Consider the following 25,579-nt stretch of genomic DNA (forward strand, 5'->3'; position numbering starts at 1 on the left):
GTCTAAAATGTGTGTGTGTTTCCCTAAAGTCTGCAGGGCGCAGGAAGCTCTATAAGGTATGCATGACTCAGAAATTTAAGAAATGTGCCTTCAAAGAGTGCTTACGTTCCAGTTTTTAAGACTAGCTATGTAAATAAATTTTGTTTTACCTTACTGTAATTGGTTTAAGTCTAATAGACAAGCCCTTTCAGTAAAGACAGTAATAAAGAGTGGGAGGGAGCTTTGACAATAAACCTTCAGAGGCGAGATCTAGAACAATTGGGATTTCCCCATTGACAAAGTTATTTTTTACAAAGTTACAAAATTATCTGTTACATAAAATAAATACAAATTTGTACCGAGAACAATGCCAGCAAAACAGAGAAGCGCGTATGCGGAATCTTCTTCTCTAGCCAAATTGAGCTCTAGAGTGATTATTCTGCCCTGTGTGTTACAAATAATGACCAGCAGTGGAGGAAAAAGTCAAACTGGGTCCTACCATCTTTTCTTTTCTCTAAGACTGGAAAGAACTGTTTACCCATCATGTTTTCTGTTCATTTTTCACCTTCTTGCCTTTTCATTTTATATCTTCATTAGCTTATACAATTTGCATACTACCAGGTGGAAGAAAAGGACTTGCCTCCAAAGCTTAGTATAGTTACAGATATGACATTAGAAGGATTGTGTCAAAGTCTGGATAGGAGGTTGTTGAATGCGTTAAAAAGCTATAGTGATAATCACAAACTCTGGGCAAAGTTAAGGATCACTGCAGAAGTTTTAGACGATTCTCATGTGGCAGGTTTCCAGCCAGACCTCTACCAAGGGGACCCACAACAAGCATATTCCAGAAAGCTACCAAATTTAACAAAACAAGACATATCCACTGTACAATGGAATTTTTTTAAATGGAGATATATCAGTATGAACTGTATACAGTTCTGTATAAACTGTATACAGCATGAACTGTATACAGTATGAACTGTATATAGTATGAATTTATACAATATGAACTGTATAAATTACGAGATTCAAAGCAGTGGTGTAAATACAGTGCAAAACATATGCATGAAGGTATAGTGACCTGGAGGGAAATCTGTCAGTGCTATAAAAATACATATAAACAAAAAATTGTCTTCCTTTGAGAAATCTACAAGATAAAAAATTGAGAGTATTTACAAAATTTTATACTAGATAGGTGAAAAATATATGATGCTAGAACAATCTCGTTCCAAAGTCTGAAACATAATTCTGCTGAGTAAAAATATTCCTCATACAATGTATGAACTTATCAATAACTTTCTGGGTATAAGGTTGTTCTTTATGTGACAGTCAGATGAGGGTCCTTCCGAGTTATGTGTTGATTAGAATTTTGTTTCAACTGGTACCTGGAAGAAGATAGAAAGTTCTTGTTTTAAAAGATTTGTTAATTTCTATCCCTTTCAATAATCCTATCTTGTATTTATAGTCCATTTTATTAAAATTAAGACCTAGAATTTATCAGAGTCATTGACAAATTTTTCATCTTGATTTTTTAAAATTTAAAATGTTTTTGTTTATTTTTGAAAGAGACAGAGTGTGATCGGGGGAGGTGCAAGGAGAGAGGGAGACACAGAAGCTGAAGCAGGCTCCAGGCTCCGAACTGTCAGTACAGAGCCCGATGTGGGGCTTGAACCCATGAACTGTGAGATCATGACCTGAGCTGAAGTAGGATACTTAACCGACTGAGCTATCCAGGTGCCCCTCGTCTTGAATTGTAATGATCATGTACCTTCCATTGCAACTTGGTTCATATAGACCCATGGGATACCATGTTGTGATATGTGTATCTTTCAAAGGCCTGATTTAACTTAATCATCAATATAATGGTTGTAGCAATATATTTCCTTCACAACTGTTTCAGAGGCCACACAAGCTCCAAGGGGCTATGTGTACTGGCTTTCAGCTTTTCTGTGAATCACCACGGATGACCTTATTTATCTTCCTCTAAGTGATGAGGTAGGGAATTGGTGTTAAATTTTTTGTTTGTTAGTTTTAATATGGGAAACAGGTACAGGATGGTACTGACCACATTCTGCTAGACAGTTAGTTCTGAAGCTTTGATCACGTTGCAGGTTGGGGTGCCTGGGTGGCTCAGTCAGTTAAGCAGCCAACTTCGGTTCAGGTCATAATCCCATGGTTTGTGAGTTTGAGCCCCTCGCCAGACTCTGTGCTGACAGCTCGGAGCCTGGAGCCTGCTTCAGATTCTGTCCCCCCCACCGCCCCACCCTCTCTGGCTCTCACTCTCTGTCCCTCCCCTGCTCGCACTCTGTCTCTCTCTGTCTCTCAAAACTGAATAAATGGTAAAAAAAAAAAAAAAAAAAAAAAAAAAAATTAAGATAAATAAATAAATAAAAAGTAAAACTTGGTAACAATTCTGAATCCAGCCATTGGGGAGAGGATTTCTAGTAAGGCTCTCCTTGTAGGGGGCTCAGGCAAAGTGCCACATGTGGATTTCTCTAGAATGCAGCCATGAGAAACATGGCTGGTTAGAAACATGACTGGTGCTCTTGGATGCTGGGCTCTGGGCTCTCACTGAGACCTATCTAGCTCCTGGGATGGCTTTTTCATAGAACCTTTTTCTATTTGACATAATTTTTTTTTTTTTTTTTTTTTTTTTTTTTGAGAGAGAGAGAGAAAAAGCGCACATGTGAGCAGGGGAGGAGCAAAGAGAGTCTCAAGCAGACTTCATGCTGTCAGCACAGAGCCTGAAGTGGGGCTCAATTTCATCAACCACAAAGTCATGACCTGAACCAAAATCGAGATTTGGATGCTTACCCGACTGAGCCACCCAGGCGCCCCTATTTGACATAACTTTTAATAATGGTCTCGGGTTATTTTATGAAATATACTTCTTCATTTCTAATGTAAATTCCTTTTTTTCTTTTCTTCTTAATCCTTTGTTCAAATAAGAGAAACACCACCAGCCACCTCCCATACTTGAAGAGAATCATTAGATTCTTTCTTAGGACCCTAATTCCATTAGTCTTTCACCAAAGGATAGAGCCAGTATGGCCTGGTGAGTAGAGCCCAGGTCTTGGCATCAGACAGATCTTGGTTCACTTGTTGCTGTCACTTTGGTGTGTGACCTTAAGCAAATTAGTTAAGCTCTCTGAGCCCTTCCTAATTTTCTCATTTATGAAATGAAGATATCTTCTTTGCGTATTGTTGTAAGATATGAGATATTGAATGTAAACTGCCAGGTACCTGACCTGGAGCAGATACCCATTTTGACTTGTGATTCTGGTTTTACCAAACTGGAGACATTTCCTTAAAGGACTGAATATTCTAGAAATGAATGTTCTAAAATGAAATAGAACTATTCAGTTAAGTGACTTGACAAATCTTTCTAATAAGGAAGGAGAGGAACCTCACTTTCATTGCTGCACTGGACCCTGTGCTAGGGACTTCCTGGGTGCATCTGGGAGTCAGGAAGTGGGTATTGGCTTCTCAGCACCCTCACTAATTCATCTGTAAGTGGAAACAGCATCCCTTTCTCTGCCCCAAGCCTAGAATAAGATTTTAGTTGTAAGTACTTTAAAAACAAAGAGATCTTGGGGCGCCTGGGTGGCGCAGTCGGTTAAGCGTCCGACTTCAGCCAGGTCACGATCTCGCGGTCCGTGAGTTCAAGCCCCGCGTCAGGCTCTGGGATGATGGCTCGGAGCCTGGAGCCTGTTTCCGATTCTGTGTCTCCCTCTCTCTCTGCCCCTCCCCCGTTCATGCTCTGTCTCTCTCTGTCCCAAAAATAAATAAAAAACGTTGAAAAAAAAATTAAAAAAAAAAAAACAAAGAGATCTTTCTCTACATGATCAATATTGCACTAAAAGAGATCTAATATCATTATTTTCTATCCTTTTTTGTCCTGTCTGAGTTTATTCCTACCCCTCCCCCCCCCCCCCCCCCCCCCCCCGCCAGGTCCCTTTGAAAACTGGCATTGTTTCCATTTTCTAGGGAAGAAGCACAGGGGCTCAAACTAGTGCCGGACTTTCTGCAGCATGCTGGAAGAGGCCTTACTGCTTTTCAGCTTTGCTGTTCTGTTGTCCAGACAAAGCTACACTTGTTGAAGAATCTTACCTGACATTCTCGATTACGTAATCCTCCATTTGTATTTATGGTAAAATCAAATTTCGGTTGTTTTTCCTGAGAAAACCAGAATGGAATTATGGATTAGGAACATTTTTTTTTTTTTAAGGTCGAAAAAGAAAGGCAAATGTAATCACAGATGGTTTTTATACAAACAAGAAAACCACCAGAGAGCTGGTACCTGACTGGAATTAAACTTTGAAGCACTGTAATCCTTCTTCATCAGAATGTGCAAAACAGCATCATGGATTGTTAAGAAGAAGATGGAGTCCTTGACTTCATCATCAAAAAAATCACACTGTACAAGCTTCTCGATGAAATCATCTAAAGAGAGGAAAGGAAGAATCACAGGAAGAAGCACCTGTGTGGCCACGGGCTTCTTCCTGAGACGGCAGATTTGAACTTCCATTCGCCAAGGTGCGGTTCATTTGTATTCGGTTAGGTGTTTGAGGATTGCAATGGTGTGATACCAGTGTGCCATTAGTTTAGTGTTTTCTGGAACAAAAGGATACTTTTTTTTTATTATTTATTTATTTATTTATTTATAGCTTTATTTTTGAGAGAGAGAAAGGGAGAGAGAGAGAGAGACACAGAATCCGGAACAGGCTCTAGGCTCTGAGCGGTCAGCACAGAGCCCAACGTGGGGCTCAAACTCACAGACCGTGAGATCTTAACCCGAGCTGAAGTTGGATGCTTAACTCACTGAGCCACCCAGGCGCCCCGAAAGGATACCTTTCTGGTAAAAGTATACATTGAATGCCCCATTGTCAAAAGAATGAAGGAAAAGATTGAAATGAGGAAAGCTTTTAGTACTTCTTAGAAGAAAAGCAATCTGTTTTTGCTCTAGTTGGGAGCCTAGTGGATTCTCTCCCTGGCTAATGACGAGAACAGTGAGTGTGGCTTATAAAAAATTGGGGTTCTGCCAAAATAGAACATATGCTCATAGACCAGTGACATGCTCTTGTTCTGGATTGCTGGACCTGTTACTTACCATAGTCTGTTTCCTTGAAGCTGCTGTGTTCCATCAGAAAACACCTTCCTTGGCACCCTGCATCTTTGAGAAACCCCCTTCCCGTAGGCACTAACCAGCACTTGTTTGTACAGATCCCTCAACCAAAGATTACCTCATGTGAACTATGTGCAGAGCCCTGGCTGGGCAATGGGGAGGATGAAGAGATAAATTAGACAGACATATGAAACTCACCATCAAGGAAGATAGAACTTGTATATACACCTATAGTAATGAACGGAAAAGTGATGTGGAAGAATAAAGACAGAAAGCGATCAGAGTTTTTTCTTGAACGTTTTCTTGGTTCTTCAAATCATGACCCCGTGCATAGTAGGTCCCTGGGGTTTTGTTGAACGAGCAAGACAGGTACAGAAAACGTGCTATGGAAATTCAGAGAGAGGAAAGATGGTTTCTTCTTGATGGGCGTCTGGGAAAACCTGACAGAGCAGATACCATTGCCAAGAATGCCCAGGTTTGGAGAAAGATGGAGGAGGGAAGCTACAAAGGCGTGGAGGTGGGCAAGTCTGTTCACAGGCAAGCTTCCGACACTGGCAAGACTTAGTAGTGCCTGCAGGGGGAGGAGACAGGAGCACAGTGTGGTCTCCAGAGCCTGGATGGGACTGTGTGGTGCGCAACGGGCAGGAAGGTGATGATCTTAGTTCAGGGCTAAGAGAGGGATGCCAGGCAGCTGAGGCAGCAGGACAAGACACTTTCAAAGAGATCTGTGATGATGGGGAAGGAGTATAATTATTTAGTAGATTAAAGGGTTACTGACCTCAACGGAGTATTTTTAATTATAAGCAAGCCTTGAAACTAGAACATATCTATAGATTTTACGGGCAGGAGCCAGTAGAGAGGAAAAACAGAAGATGCCAATTTCATGCCTCCCTCGGGACCTGGGCACTTGTCCCCTCTCCTTAAAATGCTTTCCCTCAAACTACTGTATTATGGGCTGAGGAATCAGGGGAGGGGAGGAAGAGAGAAAGCAAGCCTGCTTTCTCAGGAAGATGAGGGTTAAAAGTGGTTGTATCTTCACTCTTCTGTTGCCTATTGAAATAGGCCTCACCTTGTTAAGTGGATTTAATTACATATCAATACATCTAAAATATGAAGAGGCTATTTCTGTGGGGATTTCTGTTGGTTTGGCTACACGCTGGACTTCCTTCTTGATCTATAAACAAGCTCTATACTTTGGAGAGGCTGTCTACCTTGACAGTTCGCCATGAGCCTGAAGTGATTGTCAGAACAAAAAACCCAAACAACTTACCGTCACTTCCAACAATATACACATCTACGTTGATCCTGATAAATTCTTGCAAAAGCTGTTAGAAAGAAAATAGATCTTCCTTAGCGAACAGCGTTACTTGCGAGAAATATAAAGAAAACTCGTAATTATACCTTATGGGTGATGTGTTGGTTAAAGAACCTTTTACATTTTGAAAAACGACAATAATGTAAAGAGAAACTAAAGTTAAAAACAAGACTCTGACAGAAGGAAATAAAACCGAAGGAAGGAACTCTCCTCCTCAGGGACAAGTTAAAAATCACCATTCTTGCGGGGAAGGACAACAGGGAAATCTTCTGCTTCAACTCACAAGATGAACTCTGATTTAACTTGAAAGCTGTTTCTTTTATGGGATGACCTTGGCCAGAGTTTTCTAGCTACACAGAATTAGAAAAAACCAAAGCCCTAATGACATCATTGTCCCTGCCCACAGTGACTAGATGTATCTAACACCAATGAACCGTTACGTTTTCCAGGTCTCTAGGCTAAGAATAAATACCAGTAGTGATGTAAGGTCATATAAAGGTAAGAAAAGTTGCTTGTACTATTGATCCGTTTAGATGATCAATAAATTATTGTCATCATCAGTGAACACCGAACTTCTACTAGGTTCTGAGTTAACAATTAGGGCTTTAAAAAATCACAACACAGAGTCCCTGTTCTTTCTGCTAAACTGCTGGGATTGTGTGTGTGAGTGTGTGTGTGTGTGTGTGTGTGTGTGTGTGTGTGTGTTTGTGTGTGTGTGTGGTTTCTCCTTGAAAGCTAAAACAAGCAAACACAAAAACGGAGAAAGAAAATAAAAGGCAAGCAGTTGTGAGAGTTCTGTGATGTTAAGATTTTTTTTTTCAAGCTTGAGGGAAACAAAATTGATTCCGTTTTCTAATTTTGTATCCAGTTCACCCATGTTTAATAGATCTTATCTTAGCTCAGCTTTTATGTAGGCAGATTTCTGGGGAAAAAAAAACAAGAAAAAGAGTGGTAAGTGTGGAATTTCTTAAATTTTCTTTACTTCTGTTTGTGCATCTCCTTTGGAAACTAATTTATTTTGAAATGCTGACAGAACCATGGAAAGAGAACAGAGTACAACTGGAAGGTTCCAGTCCTATTTTTAAATCACATGTGACATCATTTCTTTCACATAGCTACTTTTTTGGCGGAGCAGTGGGGGCGGCGGGGAGCAGATTTTATACAGCCAACTGAAGTTTCTTTGGTGTATAATGGGTAAAGACAAAAACGAAAGGATCCACGAGTCCACTTTGGTCCAAGACCTTCTCAAATATTCTGTATTTCAGGACAACTTAGATCCAGTGCCCACAAGGGTTGGAAGGTCCTGCAGAACTAGAATTTGGTAGGAGTGTCTACTGACAATTTCAGCATACATTAGACATGTAGGTGTGGTTGTCTTCAAAATTATATGCCACTCTCCTGGGAAATGCTGTTTGAAAGACTTCACTAAACATGCCCCACCCCACTCCCTCTCTCTCCATGGAATATCCTGAGATGTAAATCCTGACGATTTACTTCTACTTAAGTGTGTATTATCTAAAGGAGCATCTTTCTACAAATAGAACTTTTTACCTTTGGTTACTGACTTTTCTTCCCATTTTTAAAAAAGTTTTTTTTTTTGATGTTTATTTATTTTTGAAAGAGAGAAAGAGATAGAGTGCAGGTGGGGGAGAGGCAGAGAGAGAGAGAGAGAGAATCCGAAGCAGGGTCCAGGCTCTGAGCTGTCAGCACAGAGCCCCAAAAAATCACAAGCCGTGAGATGATCTCGCGGCTCGTGAGTTCCAGCCCCGAAATCGGCCACTTAACTGACTGAGCCACCCAGGCGCCAGTGATTGGTTGTTTTTATTAGGAAAAAAGAAATTACCGTTTTGAGACCTCTCATTGAAGAAATGTCAAGAAATGACACAGCTGAAAAGTCGAGAATGAGGCTATGCAGGCTGATTTTAGGGACCATAGTGTTGAGAGGAAGGTCGGCATTCCAGTCTATCTCGAAAGGCAGGTCGGTGGTATTGATCGGTTGATCCAGTCCTTCTATCTGATTGTTGTCCAGCTCTTCGTCGGAATCTTTAAAGCCATCATTGGTACATATAATTCCTTTCTGCGAGAGAAGACAATATGCATGATAACTCTGACCAAGAAAAACAGTGCATATGTCAAAAATAACCAGTGGGTTTCTGAGGCACAGATTCAAAGTTAGGTCAAGCAATGACCTTTTCTCTGGAAAATAAACACTTTCCCAGGAAAGCAAAAGTTTTAAGGAGACCCTCAAAGAAGCCATTTAAAGATATGACATCCTTGTTACCTAGCATTTCATTTAAAGAAATGGAGCCAACACCTTGAACTACTACGTTTTATATACCTTCAGCTGTAACACCCAGAAATGTGGTCAAGAAACTTACTGGTTTCATTTCCAGGAAGTAGATCTGATTCTCACGGGACTAAAGAAGCCCTTAGGAGAATTAAGGAGGCCTAGAAGGTTTTTGAGAAAATGCTCTAATTTGGTCAAATTGTCAGGTGTATACATACACAGTCAACGCTGGGCTAAGGTTCTGTTGGTTCCAGGAATCAATGCATAGCTGAAATGATAACCCACGTGCTGTTAAATATAAAAAAAAATACTTTTTCCCATAAAAAGAAGACATTTACTGGTGTCACTTGCAGCAAGCCTTTTTTCTGCAGTTTTCGGATTTTCTTCAAAGCTTTGTTGCGCTTGCGTAGAATTCGTAGTGGATTAAAGCCAACCTGAAAAATCCATTGCTATGTTACAAGAGTGCTGGATATTATACTGCTGAATATTATAGTGCAGAATTCTAATAACTGTAAGTGGGATGGGTTGGGGTTGGGGCACGTAATAAAGATACTTGTAATAAAATTTAAAAATTGTTCAAACGACGTCAGTGATGACATTGTGTCCGACTCTGGTCTGCTCAGGCTGTGTGCTGTTATCAACATGCAAAAACCTCTGTGCCGCCCCGGGTTTGTTATAAATTATCCATCAGTAGGTCTAAACTCTATTTAAATCTGTGTGTGTGTGTTTGGCTTATGCAACCCTTAGGGGATTTTATTTACTTTCTATTTGTTGGATATGGTGACACTTAATTAGTACTCTGCTTCTATGTAATTTTGATTCTATTAAACTTTATATGATTGTATTTTACGATATCTATCATTTTATGATTTTATAATTTTAGCATTAGATCTGAGGGCAACCTTCGTTTCCTCCTTTTCAAAGTAAATGTGTTCTGTGGCAACATTTAGCTCCAGAGTCATAGGGAAGAAGAATCACATTATGTAATAAAAAAAATCCTTGACAAAAAAATGTAATTAGATGGAAGATAAGATTAAGTGAAAAGGACAATATAAAAAGCCATATGAGCAATATAATAGCATCTTTGAAAAAAAATAGCTGGGTAGGAAAATATTTGATGCACGCCAAATGAATAATAATAGGGCTTAAGGCAGAAGCTCTATGCAAAGTACAGAGCAGACCAAAAGGCAGGTTAGAGAATAAGTGCTGATCTTTTGTTTCTTAACCTTAAAGGCTGCTTCTCTGTCATCTTCTCTTCAGCCCATCAGGGACATTCAGCTGTCCTTTGGTGTTAAATATTCATGTAAGTTACATTTACTCATTTCCATTTAGATCATAAATATTCACTTGCTATCCTGAATATCTTCAATGACAGTCAAATAATAAGTACTCTCTTGTCTCTGAAGTTGGTGCCTAAGGAAAATCTGTAGGTTACTATCTACGAAAACCCAGCAACCCCAAATCCTGTGATACGTCCTTTCATTCTATAGCAAAATTGGATAAAAGTTGGCTCTGTATTGAATCTCATCCAAAGGGCCTTACTTCCCAACATATGCCTGGGCCCCTTACAAGGTAGTTTCACCTGTTCTGGAACACGGGACAGAAAAATACTAACACAATCCGGCGTCAACATATGTGAAATCATTAACCCTCTGTTGGCAGAACAAACATTTCACTCCTAGATATTCAGTGGAGTTACAAAAAGTATATATACATGTAACAACTTCAAACCTTACAGCATCGATAAGTTTCTGCTTAAAGAAATGGATGTTTGCAAAGTAGATGGGAGATGGACACCTGAAGATCTTCACCCCTTCTGGTTCATACATCTGTAAGGCAGAGAAGTACTATGAGATGATGCCCATTGGGTTCATATTGATATCTTTCATCAAGTCGAAGTCAAAAATGAATCTTCCTTACGTCAGCGTAATCTTTTTTATTCTTATAGACGTTGCTCCTTCCAACATTCGCCAGTGTGCTGCATTTTGGACTGTAGGGGAAAATCAACACCAAGTGAATCACTCGTGCGTGTTTGTTAACAGGGACCTTTCCCAGCCTATCAAAGACGGCTCACTTTCAAAATTTAAAAGGCTGGGGATTCATCATGCCATTAGGCACCCTGGAGGGCAAACAACTCGTTGCCCTCCCACGCCTCCTAGAACAGGGCCTCCCACTTACCACCTCCCACTCTACAAAGTGCTTCCATATGCTTTTGCTGTTTGGATCCCGAATATCACAGTTATTCGGTGAAATAGACAGATGGGGTTATTTGTAGTGATAAGGACGTGGTAAAGCATAATGTTTTGCCTGTGACCACTTGGTTTGTCTCTATGATTGATGGGTCCCCAAGAAATGAGTGAAAACATAAATGAGTAAGAGAGTGCAGGAACATTTCAACATAAACGTATTCCATCAGTCAGGTATTAACGTTAACTATACCACCTTCTGTTCTAGAACTCTTAAAGCAACCAAGAAGCCTGCTTCTCTGTCACACCATGTCACCTAACACAGGCTGAGTGACCACATGGTGGTGACACTGTATGGCAGAGATGTAAGAATCAGGAAGATGTTTGGACTGGACGTTAAGAATCAAGAATGCTAACTAGCTTTTGTGTCCTTTTCAGACAAGAGGCGACTTGGAGAAGTTCTCTAGTCCGGCTCCCTGTTTTTCAGGTGGGAGCACAATCTCGCAACCCCTAAAGAGGAACAGCCCTCCATTAGACGTGGAGAATCCCACAGTCTTTGTGGGAACACATTTCCATGTCCAGCAAGGCTAGGGCAAAGACATCAAACCTGCTCAGAGGATAATGACTTTCGGTTTACAGCTGGGCAAACAGGCTCCAAGATTTATATGATTTCTTTGAATTTGAGGCAAAGCCATTGGCCCACCAACAGCTCGTGGGACCTGGGCTGACGTTCTGGGGTCACCTTGAGGCGAGCGACGTGAGGAAGAACAGACTGGCCCATCTTGATAGATAAGCATGCCTGTTAACCAAACTACATTCCCCTTAATCAGTGACAAGTATTTTTCCCCTTCCAAGGGCAGGTTGAAGTCTGCAAGGATGCAGAGCACGACAAACACTCACAACTGGGTCCTGAACACAATGGTCAGGAGCTGGAATGCCACGCTGGCCGCCAGGCCCAACCCGAGTCCCAGGACAATGGCAAAGATGAAGGTCATGATCCATATCAGCTGTAAAGAGAAGACAACGCATGCAGCACAATTTACTCCGACTCAAGTCCAGTGTCTTAGGTCCGGAGCTCTGAGAAAGCATGAGCTTCTAAAGTCAAAGCAGAGGCTGGACGTGTACAGGACAAGGGACCTGCCTCGAGAGGTCATTTCTGTGGGTTCATTCGGAGCCGCAGAAACGCATGCAAATATTTTTACAAGTCCGAAGAGACTGGGTCCATTTCTAATCCCATCCCTGAGCCAGTTAAGGAGAGGACTGAGCCTAACACCGTGGAAACAGGACCTGTTGGTTACAGTCAGCAAACTAATGGGCAGCAAATTAATTTCTTACTTGTGGCCTGCTGTTTTAATCAACGGCTACTATCTGTACAAGAATCATAGCTTGCTCAAAGGGTGTTAAGATCCCCAACAATTATCTATCAGGAACTAAAGTAAACCAAGTGTAGCTGATTACTTTATTCCTGTTAAGTACCGTAGGAGATGTAAGCAACCTTTTTATGCCCCAGACTTTGATCCTGATAAAATTATGGACTCTGCTTCTCCTCCTCGCAAGGCATGCCAGGTGCGAGGGGAGCCTTTCTAGAGTATTTCCAAGAGGAATGTTCAGAATTTAAATTCCTCCCAGATCCTCTGGAAGCGAACGTGTGATCTAATGAAGAACAGGAGTACTAGTGTTTCATGGGCATTTCCTACTTGCAAGTGGCTCGTTCTTTTAAATTAAAATCCCTGAGGATGATCGTTAGCGTATGCAGTTTAAAAGCAGCAAGCGAAATAAGCTCAGTTATTTGAACAGACGTAGGCAAACAACATTGCACTTAGCTTACACTACAAACACGCACTTCCCATCAGCATCAGGACGGCGTCCCGATTCCTCCCTCTTTCAAATGTCGTCGCCTCTACTCACACAATCGTATTTATCCTTTTGCCACAGTCTTCGTATTTCTGTGAACTGCATCAGCATTCCCTTCAGGTTCCCAAGTGCTAACGCTGCCAGGACAGACTGCAAAAAAAAAACATTGAACAGCAGATGTACTGAAAGATAATCAAAGAAGCCATGCAAAGCAAAGGTGAAGGCTGTAGATAAGTTGTGTCCTTTAAAGGGCCTCGAAGCCTATCACAGAACACACCCTTTTCCGGTATACAGTGCCATCAAGATGCACCAGGTCTGAGACTCTGACCTGTTCCCAGTCATGGCTTTGTCTCCACCATAGTGTCGGCTGCAGGCTATGGATGGGATGAAAGCACTTACTAGCCTGTCCTTTGGGACAGAGCCAGGCAGCTCTTAAGACCTACACCTTGAAAAATTTTTCCCAAAGATAACCTGTTTGGTGATGGGGAGGCAGGTTGCTTTTTGTTAAAAACAAAAACCAAAAAACCTTGGGAAGCTTGGCACACCTGGAATCGTAATTCAAGCCTTTGATGATGATCAGCATTCAGCCATTTGTTAAGAGGAAGCTGAGGTTAGCCGAGATTTGAGGCACCCTCTCTGGCACAGCATAAGCCATGTCTGTCTTGTTCCCTGCTATATCCCCGGGACCGCCCGGTCTGGTAAACAAATGCATATAGGATGGGTTTTGATACTTATTCGGTGAGTGAGTGGATATGCTAATGAATTAATATTTCCCAATATTAGCCAGCCCTAACCACTCATTAACACGACCTCTTTTAAGAAACCCTGATGTTGATACAACTTGATTAGTAGATTCACGAAGAATGATCTGGGTGGTAAACTCTCCTCTAACCCCAGCAACACTTGGGGCTTCTGCTTCTCCAAAATGAAATCATTTGTCTTGCAGGAATTAGGATAGTTCTGGTAGAAAAAAAAATGCGGACTAGGCAACTATGCTCTCTTCCTTATTTGGATTTTAACACAACGGTAGGAACATGCTCCCACCCCCCACCCCCCACCCCCAATTCAAGCTGTTCGTTCTGAATGGACGATGGCATTTGTGTATCGACCGCTGTTATGCCGTCACAGCGCAGTGTGTGAAGAAGACCCCGACAGCTTTTATTTTCCCATCTCAAAGATAGTTTGACTGGTCTGGGTGTTTTTTGATTTTCACAAGTAACATTCAGAACTTAATATCTAACCGGTTAATTTTACTCACTGTGAGAACAGAGGCCATTGTTTAGGGCACTAAATAATGGCCTTGGTGGCATGAAAGGGAAATTGCCAGTTAAAAAAATGGCGAAAACCGAATAGAGCCTGTAATCTAGTTAGGAGTATGGTTTTGTACTGGTCTTGGTAATGTACTGTGGCTACATAAGATGTCACCACCGTGGTGGCCGGGCGAGGGGTCTGCCGGACTCTGTACAATGTGCTCTCCCCCCTCACCTGGTCAGTATTCCACAGAGAAACAATTTTGAAACATTTTCATTGAGATCCCTACACAACAGAGCCCTTTCAAAAAATAAAGATTACAGAGCACTGAGAAGCCATAGAAAGGAAAAGGGGGATAATATTAGAGGGAACCAGGCATCCATACTGCAGTTGATATAAAGCATTAAACACGGATGAAAGGTTTTAAAGTCCGCTGATCCTTAATCAGCACTCAAGAGACATTTATCATTAGCTACTGGCATATTTCCTATGACACGGAGAAGCAAGCCAGCTGTTCCAAGCAAACAGATGTTGCACGCACAATGGCAGAACGTGTCACATGGATCCTTTGTAGCGGGGCCTTTGATTCAGGCCCTCGGTGTGCTTTATTCATGAGAGAGAGAGGATTTTAAATGGCAATTACTTCTTGAGGTTCTCTATCTCGATGTGCGTGAGGTAGAGCCCAAGCGTATCCACGGGAAAAGCACAGTAAGGCAGAATTCTCAGTGGGGAGGGGGGCTGTATGCGCACTTGTTTCTATTGAGATCTACATTCTTCTATTTCTTTGAGGGACTTCTTGATTCCTTTGGAAATCAGTTAGCTCGTGGAGAAGGCACCTTTTTGGCCAATAGTACTCTGCAATGTTTGAAGACAGATTTGGCCAGTGGGGCTCTTTGGCACAACCACACAGTTTGTCCAGAAACCTGGGACCATTGTCACTTTCCAGCCACCAACCAACAAGGAAAAAGGCCTAGATACCAACCAATAAACACTGGGGGCCCGTGTCCTACCTCTATGCCCTTTGTAGTCAGAAGTGTAATATAATGTTTATAGAGTAACAACAATACGACGGTAATAATATCAATAATAATGGCTGCCATTCGATACCTGCTTGCCCCGTGCCAGGCCCCGGGCTAAGTCCTTAATGTACAATATTTCATTTCGTTTTCACAGTGACTCTGTGACGCGGGTACTGTTTCCCTCCCTATTTTACAAACGGAGCACTTGAGGTTCAGAGAGGTTAAGTAATTTGCCCCAAAGCACACAGAGAATAAGTGCCAGGGCCGGGATGAGAAAAGTAGGCCTACAGGACTTGAGCGCCAGGGCTCCGTGGAGCACCTCAAAATTATATGACCACCACGAAGAGCAACGCATTTACCATTGTAGGTCTCCTAGAGATCCTCTGTTTCCCAGGGCCCGCTGCTGTTTTTAAAAATCTGGGTGTAGGGGCGCCTGGGTGGCGCAGTCGGTTAGGCGTCCGACTTCAGCCAGGTCACGATCTCACGGTCCGTGAGTTCGAGCCCCGCGTCGGGCTCTGGGCTGATGGCTCAGAGCCTGGAGCCTGTTTCCGATTCTGTGTCTCCCTCTCTCTCTGCCCCTCCCCCGTTCATGCTCTGTCTCTCTCTGTCCCAAAAATAAATAAACGTTGAAAAAAAAAATTTTTTTTTTAAAAATCTGGGTGCTGTCGCAGGTTGCAAAGCACGAAACTAAACCCTCAAAGATGACAGCAGAGATGGACGAAGGAGCACGAGGGTGAGGATGGGAGGCCTGTGTGTGGCGCTCGCTTCCATCCTGCAATCACCCGGCTCCGGGCTTGGAGTCCAGACTAACTCCGGGAGCTGCAGGGCGGATCCCTAAGGACGGTTGTGTGGCTGGTAGCACCACTCCCGGAAGCTGATAGCGGCCCAGCTACCTCGGCCTTTAGGAAGATCTTCACTCCCGTCAATGCACATGGAGGCTGCGGTGCCAGCGTGTCTTCCCGTCCAAACATTAGTTATATTCGGGGCTACGGACACGCCGGAGGGTAGAGTAGATAAAGTAGCTGGGGCATTTTGCATTCCTAACATTCATAAAATGCCGCCAGTGGAAAAAAATAAGTATTTTTGGCCCACGAGTATTGATTAGGAAGAGTGCTTGAGAGTCTGCAGCGAGATCATTTTCCCATTCAGTTTGTGCTTCCAGAGTTGAAGAACCAGGGTCTTGGATTCCTCCCGCAAAGCGGAGAGACAGAGAGAGAGAGTACCCAATCGCAGACAGGCGTTACCTTTTGTAGTGGCTCCAGAAGAAATCCAATGGATACAATGACAATCAGAACGATGATAGCAGAGAGAAGCCCAGCAATCTGTTAACGACGAAAAGATGCTCATCATGGAATTGCCTTCTCCCCTGGCTTGGATTTCCCCGGCACAATCGCCAGGGGGGCCCTGGCAGCAAAGACCCTGAAATACCTGTGTTTTGCCTCCAGTGCTCTCCTGAACCCCCGATCTGGAGAGGGCAGTACTCGCGGCAAAGCCTTTGAATGATCCACTGAATATGTTACTCAATCCCAAGGCTATTAACTCCTGGCAGGAGAATGAAGAGGAGAATCTTTTTTAGAGGTGGCACCGTCGAATATTACTTAGAGTGGCCAAAGGACCCCCAGCATAGGTTGTAAACTTACCTGATTGCCATCAATCGGGTAATCATACTTGAGGGAATAGACGCTGGCCACTGAAAAGGCCACCACAAAGCCAACGATCGCGATGCCGAAGCTATCCCCGATGGTCTCTTGGAAAATCTGCATGTCGGGTGCGCTGGGGGACTGAAATCTGAAAAGGAAATTGAGCCGAGTTTGAATGTCACCAACCTACTAATAAACCTTCAGTGGCATCCATTTGCCCTCAGGAAAAGCCCGAATTCTTTAGCAAGGCCCCCATCCCTCCCTTCCCCCCCCAACTCCTGCTCAATCGCTATCATTTCCCAGAATTTATTCTCCAGCAATACCAAGTTTTTTGTTTGTTTCTCAAAGGCATCACCTGTACTCTTAACTTGGAAGCTTCGAATTTGCTGTTCCTTTTGCCCGTACCATTCCCCTCATCCCCCTCCCTCCCTCCCTCCTTCCAGAAAGTCCTCCCTCACCACCAAGGTCAGGGTTAGTTGACATTCTCCAGGCTTCTCCAGCTCTGGATGCTTCCCTTCCTTATCCCTCCCTCCCACCCCCCCCAACTCCCTACCCCGACACAAAGCAGGGACTATGACTACTTCATTATTCTATCACCAGGACTGAGCATTCTTCATGGCGTACATCATGGCATACGTCAATAATCGTCTGGTGAATCAATGAATGAATGCAGTCCAGGCTGACTTTTGTCTCACTGTGGAGTGTGACCAGCAAGAATTTAGCACCACCACAAACTTTGGAATCTGTTATCTTACTGTTGAAAAGCAATGCTGCCTGATTTTGATACAAGAATGTCAATCCAGTCCCATGATAACGGTGCATCTGATATTTTGCTAGTATAGCCACACCATAAGGTACACTTGTATCCCTCTAAGCTTCATGCAACGTCTTAGATCCCACTGGTATTGTTACGCTGGATTGAAAAGCATCACCCGTAATCCCTCCAAGAGTCATCCATGGATGAAGGTCTTTGAACGAACACAGTTCAAGACAAGGGAAGCGAGAAAATCTCCCTTCCATTGATAGCAATACCTTTCATGAAAAGCTGTTCGCAAACACATGGGCCTCGGACTCTGCCCTAGGTTCCACAGAACTCCTAGAGCCAGCTATAGCCCCGATGGAGAAGGGCATTTATAGTGACGTAGTGGTCAGGGAAACGTTCAACTCAGAGAAGAGCCATCTGTGTTTGTACCTCATGAATTTAGAGCAGTTCAGTGATACTTACTAATTGTATTATAAAAGGTACAAGTATCTCCAAGTCAACGCCGATTTACTGACATGCTCAACTCCTGTCAACATCTGTTTCTGACCTAAATCTTAATGAAAGTAGGTTTATTGGATCCATTGGACAATTTCCTACTTGCTGTTCATATTTTGTGAGTATCTGTGCTAATTAATATACTTTCAACCTTAATCTTTAAAGAAAATTTTTCATGTTTATTCATTTATTTTTTAAGAGACAGAGTACAAGCGGGGGAGGGGCAGAGAGAGAGAGAGAGAGAGAGAGAGAGAGACATAATCCAAAGTAGGCTCCAGGCTCTGACCTGGCAGCACAGAGACTGACGCGGGGCTCGAACTCACGAGCCATGAGATCATGGCCACGAGATGAGCCGAAGTTGGATGCTCAACCGACTGAACCACCCAGGTGCCCCAGCTTTAATCTTGAAGAAGTACCATGACCACAAATTCTGCAGCTACCATGAATCAGAAAGTTAGCTTGGAATATTGTTTTCTACAAAACAAACCCCAAATCCATGATACAATGAAGATTTGCGTTTTATACCAAAATAACCAGAGGCCTGCTATTATTCTTGTGTCCTGGCTTCTAAATACCTTAGACAGAGTGGTGTGGTGGAGATTTACAGTCTGAAAACTTGGATTCAGTTCCTGGCTCTGCTACGTACCCTTGCCTGAGCCAGTTTCCTCGTTTGTAAAGGGAAGATAATAATGGTTGTTTTATTTACTTCATAATTTTGGGGTGGGGGGGTCAGATAAAATAATGAATACTGTTAGAACTATTAGAATACTAATAGAACATGAATACTATTTACACACTGTAAGGTACGAAGTGCCTGTTAGCTATTATTATAAGATACCTCTGGAATCAGAATATGTCCTCTGTGTCTCCTTTACTGCTTCGATGATCACTTTCTTTCAGTCAGTGAGTGTGACTTCACAAAATCATTTCTGGGGTGTCATACTTATTAACAGCAGCTGAGCAATAATTAATAATCATTGTTTTCCAGGTGTATTCTTTCTGCAGTCATCGGAAATTTAAAATGCCCACTCGGGGTCCTGGATGGCTTAGTCAGTCGAGCTTTTTTTTTTTTTTTTTTAATTTTTTAATGTTTTTATTTATTTTTATTTTTGAGACAGAGAGAGACCAAGCATGAGCAGGGGAGGGGCAGAGAGAGAGGGAGACACAGAATCTCAAGCAGGCTCCAGGCTCTGAGCTGTCAGCACAGAGCCTGATGCGGGGCTTGAACTCACGGAGTGTGAGATCACGACCTGAGCTGAAGTCGGAGGCTTAACCGACTGAGCCACCCAGGTGCCCCCAGTCGAGCTTTTGACCCTTGATCCCAGGGTTATGGGGTCAAGCCCTGAGTTGGACTCTGCACTGAGCATGGAGTCTGCTTAAGATTCTCTCTCTCTCTATCGCTCACCCTGCCCCCTCCTCTGCTTACGCATGTGCTCTTTCTCTTAAAAAAAAATTAAAAAAATTAAATGCCCACTCAATTATCACCCAGAAAAAAATGGAGTGTAAAGAGCCCAGCACCTAATTTAAGTGCTAAATTAGCAACAGTTAGTAGTCATGCAGTGTGAGCGCTTACTCTAGGCCAGGCACTTAGGCATGTCACATGTATTAACACACTTAATCCTTACAAGAAGCCAATGTGAGAGCTACTATTTTTAGCCCTGTGTTTTCAGCCAAGGACACTGAGGCATAGAGTTTAGTTATTTGCCCAAGATCAAAAAATAACTCAAGTAAATCCGAGGCACTCTGCCTCGAGAACAGCCGAGCTTGCCTACCAGGCTACACTGTCTCCCTAAATGCGAGTTATTCCTTCCCCCACCCCACAAACACTGTGGAGAGAGGTCCACCGACATTCAAGGTTTATTCACTAAGAAAAGTCTCTAAGACTGTAACTAAGTGTTCTTTTTTTTTTTTTTTTAACGTTTGTTTATTTTTGAGACAGAGAGAGACAGAGCATGAACCGGGGAGGGGCAGAGAGAGAGGGAGACACAGAATCGGAAGTAGGCTCCAGGCTCTGAGCCGTCAGCCCAGAGCCCGACGCAGGGCTCGAACTCACGGACCGCGAGATCGTGACCTGACCTGAAGTCGGATGCCCAACCGACTGAGCCACCCAGGCGCCCCTGTAACTAAGTGTTCTTAAGTTTATCTTTTATTTCCCAAATCCTTATGAAAAGATCCTCTTTAACTTTTCTATTTTAATTTAATTTTAATTTTATTCTATTCTATTTTAATTTTAATCTATCATCTATCTACCTACCTACCTATCATCTATTATCTATTATCTATCTATCTGTCATCTAGCTAGCTAGCTGTCATCTGTCTATGTAATTCATGTCTTCTAAAACTTTTAAATAAAGTATAACTACTTGCAAGTTGCAGAGTGAAGAGAAACCCTAGAAATGGTCTTTCAGTTTCACACTAATTCCTGCTTTAAAATCTTTTAAATTAAAAGTGGTGTTTGAAATTCATTAAGTGTAACAGATGACTCTCCGGTGATAAAAATATTTTTGCTTTAAAATACACATACTTGCTTTTTTTTAAAAAAAAAAATGGTTATTTTCAAGTCCACAAAGCATATGAATGCTGATTCCTGGAATTCTCAAAAACTCTTTAGGCATGGGGAGAGAGGGAAGTCTTTTTTTTTTTTTTTTAACAGGAACACAATTTGTCCTTGGAAAGCAAATCGAAAGACATTGAGGCTATGGTCAGAGGGCAGAGAGAAGAACGCCCAAAACTGGATCCCTCTTCTCAATCCGATAAATGCAATGCAATCAATACATTTTCAATGTCCTGGCATGAACTGGACCTCCCGTCCTGATCTGCAGCGTTAACTGTTGCTCTGGCCTTGTTTTGAATTTGATCACGAGGAAGGACAGAGTGTGCCCTATCTGGATTGCTCAAGCAGTGTGCCACAGGTATTCCTTCTGTGTCTCTTTTGAACTGTTGGAACTTGGCCCCAGTAACCTCAAACAAAACACTACATATTGTTTATAGTAATTTATGGACAAGGAAATCTGGCTTCATTTGGTTCCTTTTTTGGGAGGAAAAGCAGGTTTGATTTTCCTATTTTTTTACTTTGTTCTACTTTTACCTGCGTGTGAATCTCTGCTCATCTGGCGTGTGCATTCTTCCACGAGGACAGACTTTCTGACATTAAGAACTGCAGAGCCCCTGCGGCTCCTTCCTAGAAGGAGAGTATCGTGCCTTCCTCATCCTCCCAAGAGGTAGGGAGGGTTCTGAGCTGGATTAGTGCATTTCAGCTTGCGGCCCTCCGTAGCTACTGCCCACTCTCTAATCAGTGCTTGGAGACTGATCATAAAAGACACACTTACCCTCTTTTCATCTCCCCAACCACAGCCACCTCAAACCTGTTTTTGAAGTCAAAGCCATAGGACACACCTGTTGCGATCACAGTCTGCAAAGTTGCAAATTGCCCAAGTTAGAAATATGAGATAATGACTAACAGTCTGATTAGATAAGAATGTCAAGCCCAGGCTTTGCTACTTTTTACAAAAGTCCTGAAGCAATTCTAATGTGTCACCAGAGTTAAGAACCACAGCTCTGATTCCCGTGGGTCTGTCACCCTCTCCGAGACCTTGCTCTCTGAGCCGGCCACGTCTTACATGGAGAGAACAAACCCAAAATCATAAAAGGAAGTCATTTAATTCTGCATGAAGAGAACGCCATACTAAAGATTACACCCAGAAAATGCAGAGATGGCATCTGTCCCACTAACACCTCCTGATCTGCAAATGGCAAAGGGCTTTCAACAGAACAACAGGAGACTAATGAATTCTGGAAGAAAGTCTGAAGATGATCAGTTACCATGATGAGTTCAATTGGGATGGGCACCGGAAGTTTGGCTTTGTAGCGCTGATTTATTTCTTTAACCACAAATACAATCAGCAGAATAATCAAGGATGTCACAAGGTCTGCAATGTTAGTCTTCTCTATTTGTGTGAATATGGAATTCAGTACCTAAAATCATAAAAGCGAAAGACAGCCAAGTGCTATACTTTTTCTCTCTTTTTAAAAATCTTTTTTATTCTTACTTTTTTGTGAACTTTTTAAAAATTTGAGTGCAGTGGACACACGATGTTAGTTTCAGGTGTACAATACAGTGATTCGGCCTCTCCAGACGTTATGCTGTGCACATCACAGGCATAGCTCCCATCTGTCACCATGCAACTCTATTACAAGATCACTGACTGCATTCCCTATGCTGTGCCTTTATTTCCGTGACGCATTCATTTTACAACTCAACTATATCTCCCTCTCCCCTTTACCAACTCCGCCCAAACCCCCAGCCCCACCCCTCTGGCAACCATCAATTTCTTTTCTGTCTTTATAGGTCTGATCCTGCTTTTTGTTTGTTCATTGGTTTTGCTTCCCCCCGGCCAAGTGTTATATTAATGTACAATGTAGATGCAACATTTGATTATTTCCAAACAGATTTACAAGAAACATTGAGGCAAAAAGGCAGACATAGATGGCATAGCAATCCTCTGTTCTGCTCATGTTAACCATGAATCAGTAATTGTAGCTACTACCATGGAGGTAGGAGAAAGGTAGGTTAGCATAGTATTGGCACCACACTGGTTTAGGGATGCTTTTGGTATTTTTGCTGGGAAGCTTTTTGGCCGGTGTCCAAAATTTTCACATTTTTCACAACTGGTCTCTCCGCTCTTCGGTCTCGTTGGCCATTATTCCACAATCATCATCATTGCTCTATCCAGGGAATAAACTCTGGTCCCCAAAAGTTTTCTTAGCATGTGTCTCCTTAATTCCCGGCCTTTTTTTTTTTTTAAAGGTCAAAGCCCTTCACATTTCTTGGTTTACTATCTGTCTCACTTTTGGGAATTCGTTTCCTAGTTAATTGTGCATTGTACATAATCTTAATTTTTTTTTTTAGTTTTATTTATTTATTTTGAGAGGGAGAGAGAGTTTGTGTGTGTGCACATGAGCAGGGGAGGGACAGAGAGAGAGAGGGAGAGACAGAGAATTCCAAGCAGGCTTCTCATTGTCAGCCTGCCTTGGGGCTTGAACTCACGAACCGTGAGGTCATGATCTGAGCCAAAATGAAGAGCCACTTAACCAACTGAGCCACCCAAGAGCCCCTGCATAATCTTAATTTTGAGGCCACTTGGATTCCATATCCATGGGATCCATATAGCTCAAGCAGGCCCAAAATAGATCTCAAATTGTTCCTCGAACATTCCACTTCTAGAATAGCTCTCAATGGGAGTGAGAGAGTGTTGGTTCCAATATGGAGCAAATTGTCTCAACTCCCAATAACTAATAAGCCCAACTAATAAGCCCAAAGTTAATCAAAGCAAGGACATAACAAAGATCGGAGTGGAAATAAATGAAATAGAACTAAAAGGACAATAGAAAAGATCGATGTAACCAAAAGCTGATTTTTTGGAAAAGATAAATAAAACAGGCAAGCATTTAGCTATACTTGGCAAGACAAAAAGAGAGAACTTAAATGAAATCAGAAGGGCTAAGAGGCACCTGAGTGGCACAGTCAGTTAAGTGTCCAACTCTTGATTTCCGCTCAGGTCATGATCTATGGTTGTGAGATAGAGCCCTATGTGGGGTTCCACCTTGAGCTGGGAGCCTGCTTAAGATTCTCTCTCTCTCCCTATTTCTCTGCCCCTCCTCTGCTCTCTCTCTCTCTCTCCTTCTCAAAAAAATAAAATAAAATAAATTGGGCTTTAAATAATCAGAAGCACTAAGGACATGGTCATTCTACAGTACATCCTCAGGTAGAAGAAAGAGCGACTGCCCTATTTACACATTGGTTAATGTCCTTTTGCTTTATAAACAGGGATGCATCAAAGAGAAGAACCTCAATTTTAAAAGAACAAGAACTGCCTTTGAGAAACAGCGAAACGTTAACGTTCAATTAGCACATTTCTTTCAAAATAAAATTTGGAGGAAAGTTTTAAATCTTGGGACAAAATAGGAAAGCCTTTAATAAGGCACTTCAAGTTTTTCTTTTAAATAATACTTAAGAGTCAAATCTCAGAGCACTGGTACTTAATTTCCTTTGTTCACGTTGACCGGATGGTAGACGTGGTTGATATTCAGTGTTCTCCCCTTTGCCACTAATTTTTTCCTAATGTGACTAAATATCACCACCCGTTGACTTCTTGGAAGTTGTAGGCAAGCCCCACGATGAAGGCATTACCGGAAAGTTCTCCCAGACACATGATAGTAAATTTCACAGACTTCGATACTTTTTAAGCCAAAGGACTACTCACTTTGAAAATTGAAAATGGATCAGTGTGCGCAGGAACATTCAGCTGAAGCATAAACTTGAGCTGAGAAACCAAAACGTGCACGGCAGCAGCTGTGGTGAAGCCACTGATTAGGGACTCCGATAGATAGATCACCACGAACCCAATCTGCAGAACACCCATGAGCAACTGGGAAGAGAAGGGCAAAGGCCTTTGTTAGTGTAGATTACCGACACAGCTCAACAAACTAAAGCACCAGCCGCTGAAATGATTCAAAATGTAAAGGTTCAGCCTGTATGCCTGTGTCTTGAAGCAGGTGTCCTTGTCTCCTGGAACACCTCGGGTTCAGGGTGCCTCCCTCCCCTTCCTTCCCATATCCTACCCGCAAGGTCGATCATGACATAGTGTTCACATAGCGTGTGAGTCTAGTATACCCCAAGAAGTAGCAGGCTTATTCCTCCCCGCTCCACCTTTTAAGATGCCGTACCTTTAGAAGACTCACCCAACATACCTTCCATAGCAAAAGCTTATCTAGAATCAGCCCTCATAAATTTTCCCATGTAATTTTAAGTGACTTTCTAGCTGCTATGGCATTCATGGGTGATCATCCATTCATGTTCCTTCCAACAAGTTACTTTCATAGGAAGGACACAACTGTGTATTAAACCTCAGAAGTGCTCGCTTTTAACCAGGGGCCACAGTTGTTAATTCCCCCAAAGCATCAGTATTTTGCAGTAACGTGAATGGACAGATTCTCCTTCCTTTGGATATCTGGATGGCCTTTCCATTCGCGTCTTGGAATGCAGCCGGATCTGTGGGCACGCAAAGGCACTAGATGCAGAAATGTTATTTAAAAGAACCGGCCGTGTTGTCTGTCAGTTGGACACACGGCTGATGTCCTTGTTTAAATTGACTTTTTTTTTTCTTTAAAGAATGGCCTTAGCCAATAATATCACTAATCATAAACGTAGGCAACATCTTGAGGAATCCATGACATTTTCACTATTCCCTAGCAATGGTGTCAGGGGCATGAATGAGGCTTTAGCCTCTCCATAATCCTCTATAGCTTTCCCGAAAGTCTGGTGTGGACAGTTCAAAGTGCTAAACCCCAACCCTTCCAGCTAGATTACAGTCCCTGAGGAATTAGAACGAGAAAAGTTCCAAAGATGCCAGTGTCACTGTTACTTGCATATAGTTATGTTTAGTGACTATATTAATTTCAGGTATTTTACTGCATTAAGCATTTCTCTCCTCGCCACTGGTGCCTCCCTATTCCTACCTTTCCTTCTCTCTAGACCCACGTTCACTCATCTTTGCAAGGTGGATCTTCTCTTCTGCTTCTGGTTGGGGGGAGGGACCCTTCTTATTTCCCGAAAGAGGGATACAGTCCAAAGGGAAGAGTGGAGGGGTGGCAGGAAGGAGAAAG

General features: G+C 42.5%; 1 protein-coding gene across 1 annotated transcript in view; it reads right to left on the minus strand.

Annotated features, from left to right (window-relative positions):
* Nucleotides 1–248: 248 nt before the first annotated feature.
* Nucleotides 249–25,579, minus strand: part of SLC26A3 (solute carrier family 26 member 3) — a 46,021-nt gene continuing 20,690 nt past the window's right edge. Inside the window, exons 6-21 of the mRNA XM_025929671.2 lie at nt 24,178–24,342; nt 21,737–21,889; nt 21,244–21,326; nt 16,657–16,804; nt 16,445–16,558; nt 16,261–16,338; nt 12,801–12,896; nt 11,793–11,899; nt 10,627–10,696; nt 10,443–10,535; nt 9,045–9,140; nt 8,263–8,496; nt 6,375–6,429; nt 4,280–4,422; nt 4,090–4,155; nt 249–1,364 (exon numbers count right to left, since the gene is read on the minus strand). Of these exons, the coding sequence (XP_025785456.1) occupies nt 1,341–1,364; nt 4,090–4,155; nt 4,280–4,422; nt 6,375–6,429; nt 8,263–8,496; nt 9,045–9,140; nt 10,443–10,535; nt 10,627–10,696; nt 11,793–11,899; nt 12,801–12,896; nt 16,261–16,338; nt 16,445–16,558; nt 16,657–16,804; nt 21,244–21,326; nt 21,737–21,889; nt 24,178–24,342 (1,725 nt within the window). The 3' untranslated portion in view covers nt 249–1,340. The remainder of the gene's footprint in view (nt 1,365–4,089; nt 4,156–4,279; nt 4,423–6,374; nt 6,430–8,262; nt 8,497–9,044; nt 9,141–10,442; nt 10,536–10,626; nt 10,697–11,792; nt 11,900–12,800; nt 12,897–16,260; nt 16,339–16,444; nt 16,559–16,656; nt 16,805–21,243; nt 21,327–21,736; nt 21,890–24,177; nt 24,343–25,579) is intronic.

The sequence above is a fragment of the Puma concolor genome, chromosome A2 (genome assembly GCF_028749965.1).
Source record: "Puma concolor isolate L17-30 chromosome A2, mPumCon1.1.hap2, whole genome shotgun sequence".
Taxonomy (NCBI): domain Eukaryota; kingdom Metazoa; phylum Chordata; class Mammalia; order Carnivora; family Felidae; genus Puma; species Puma concolor.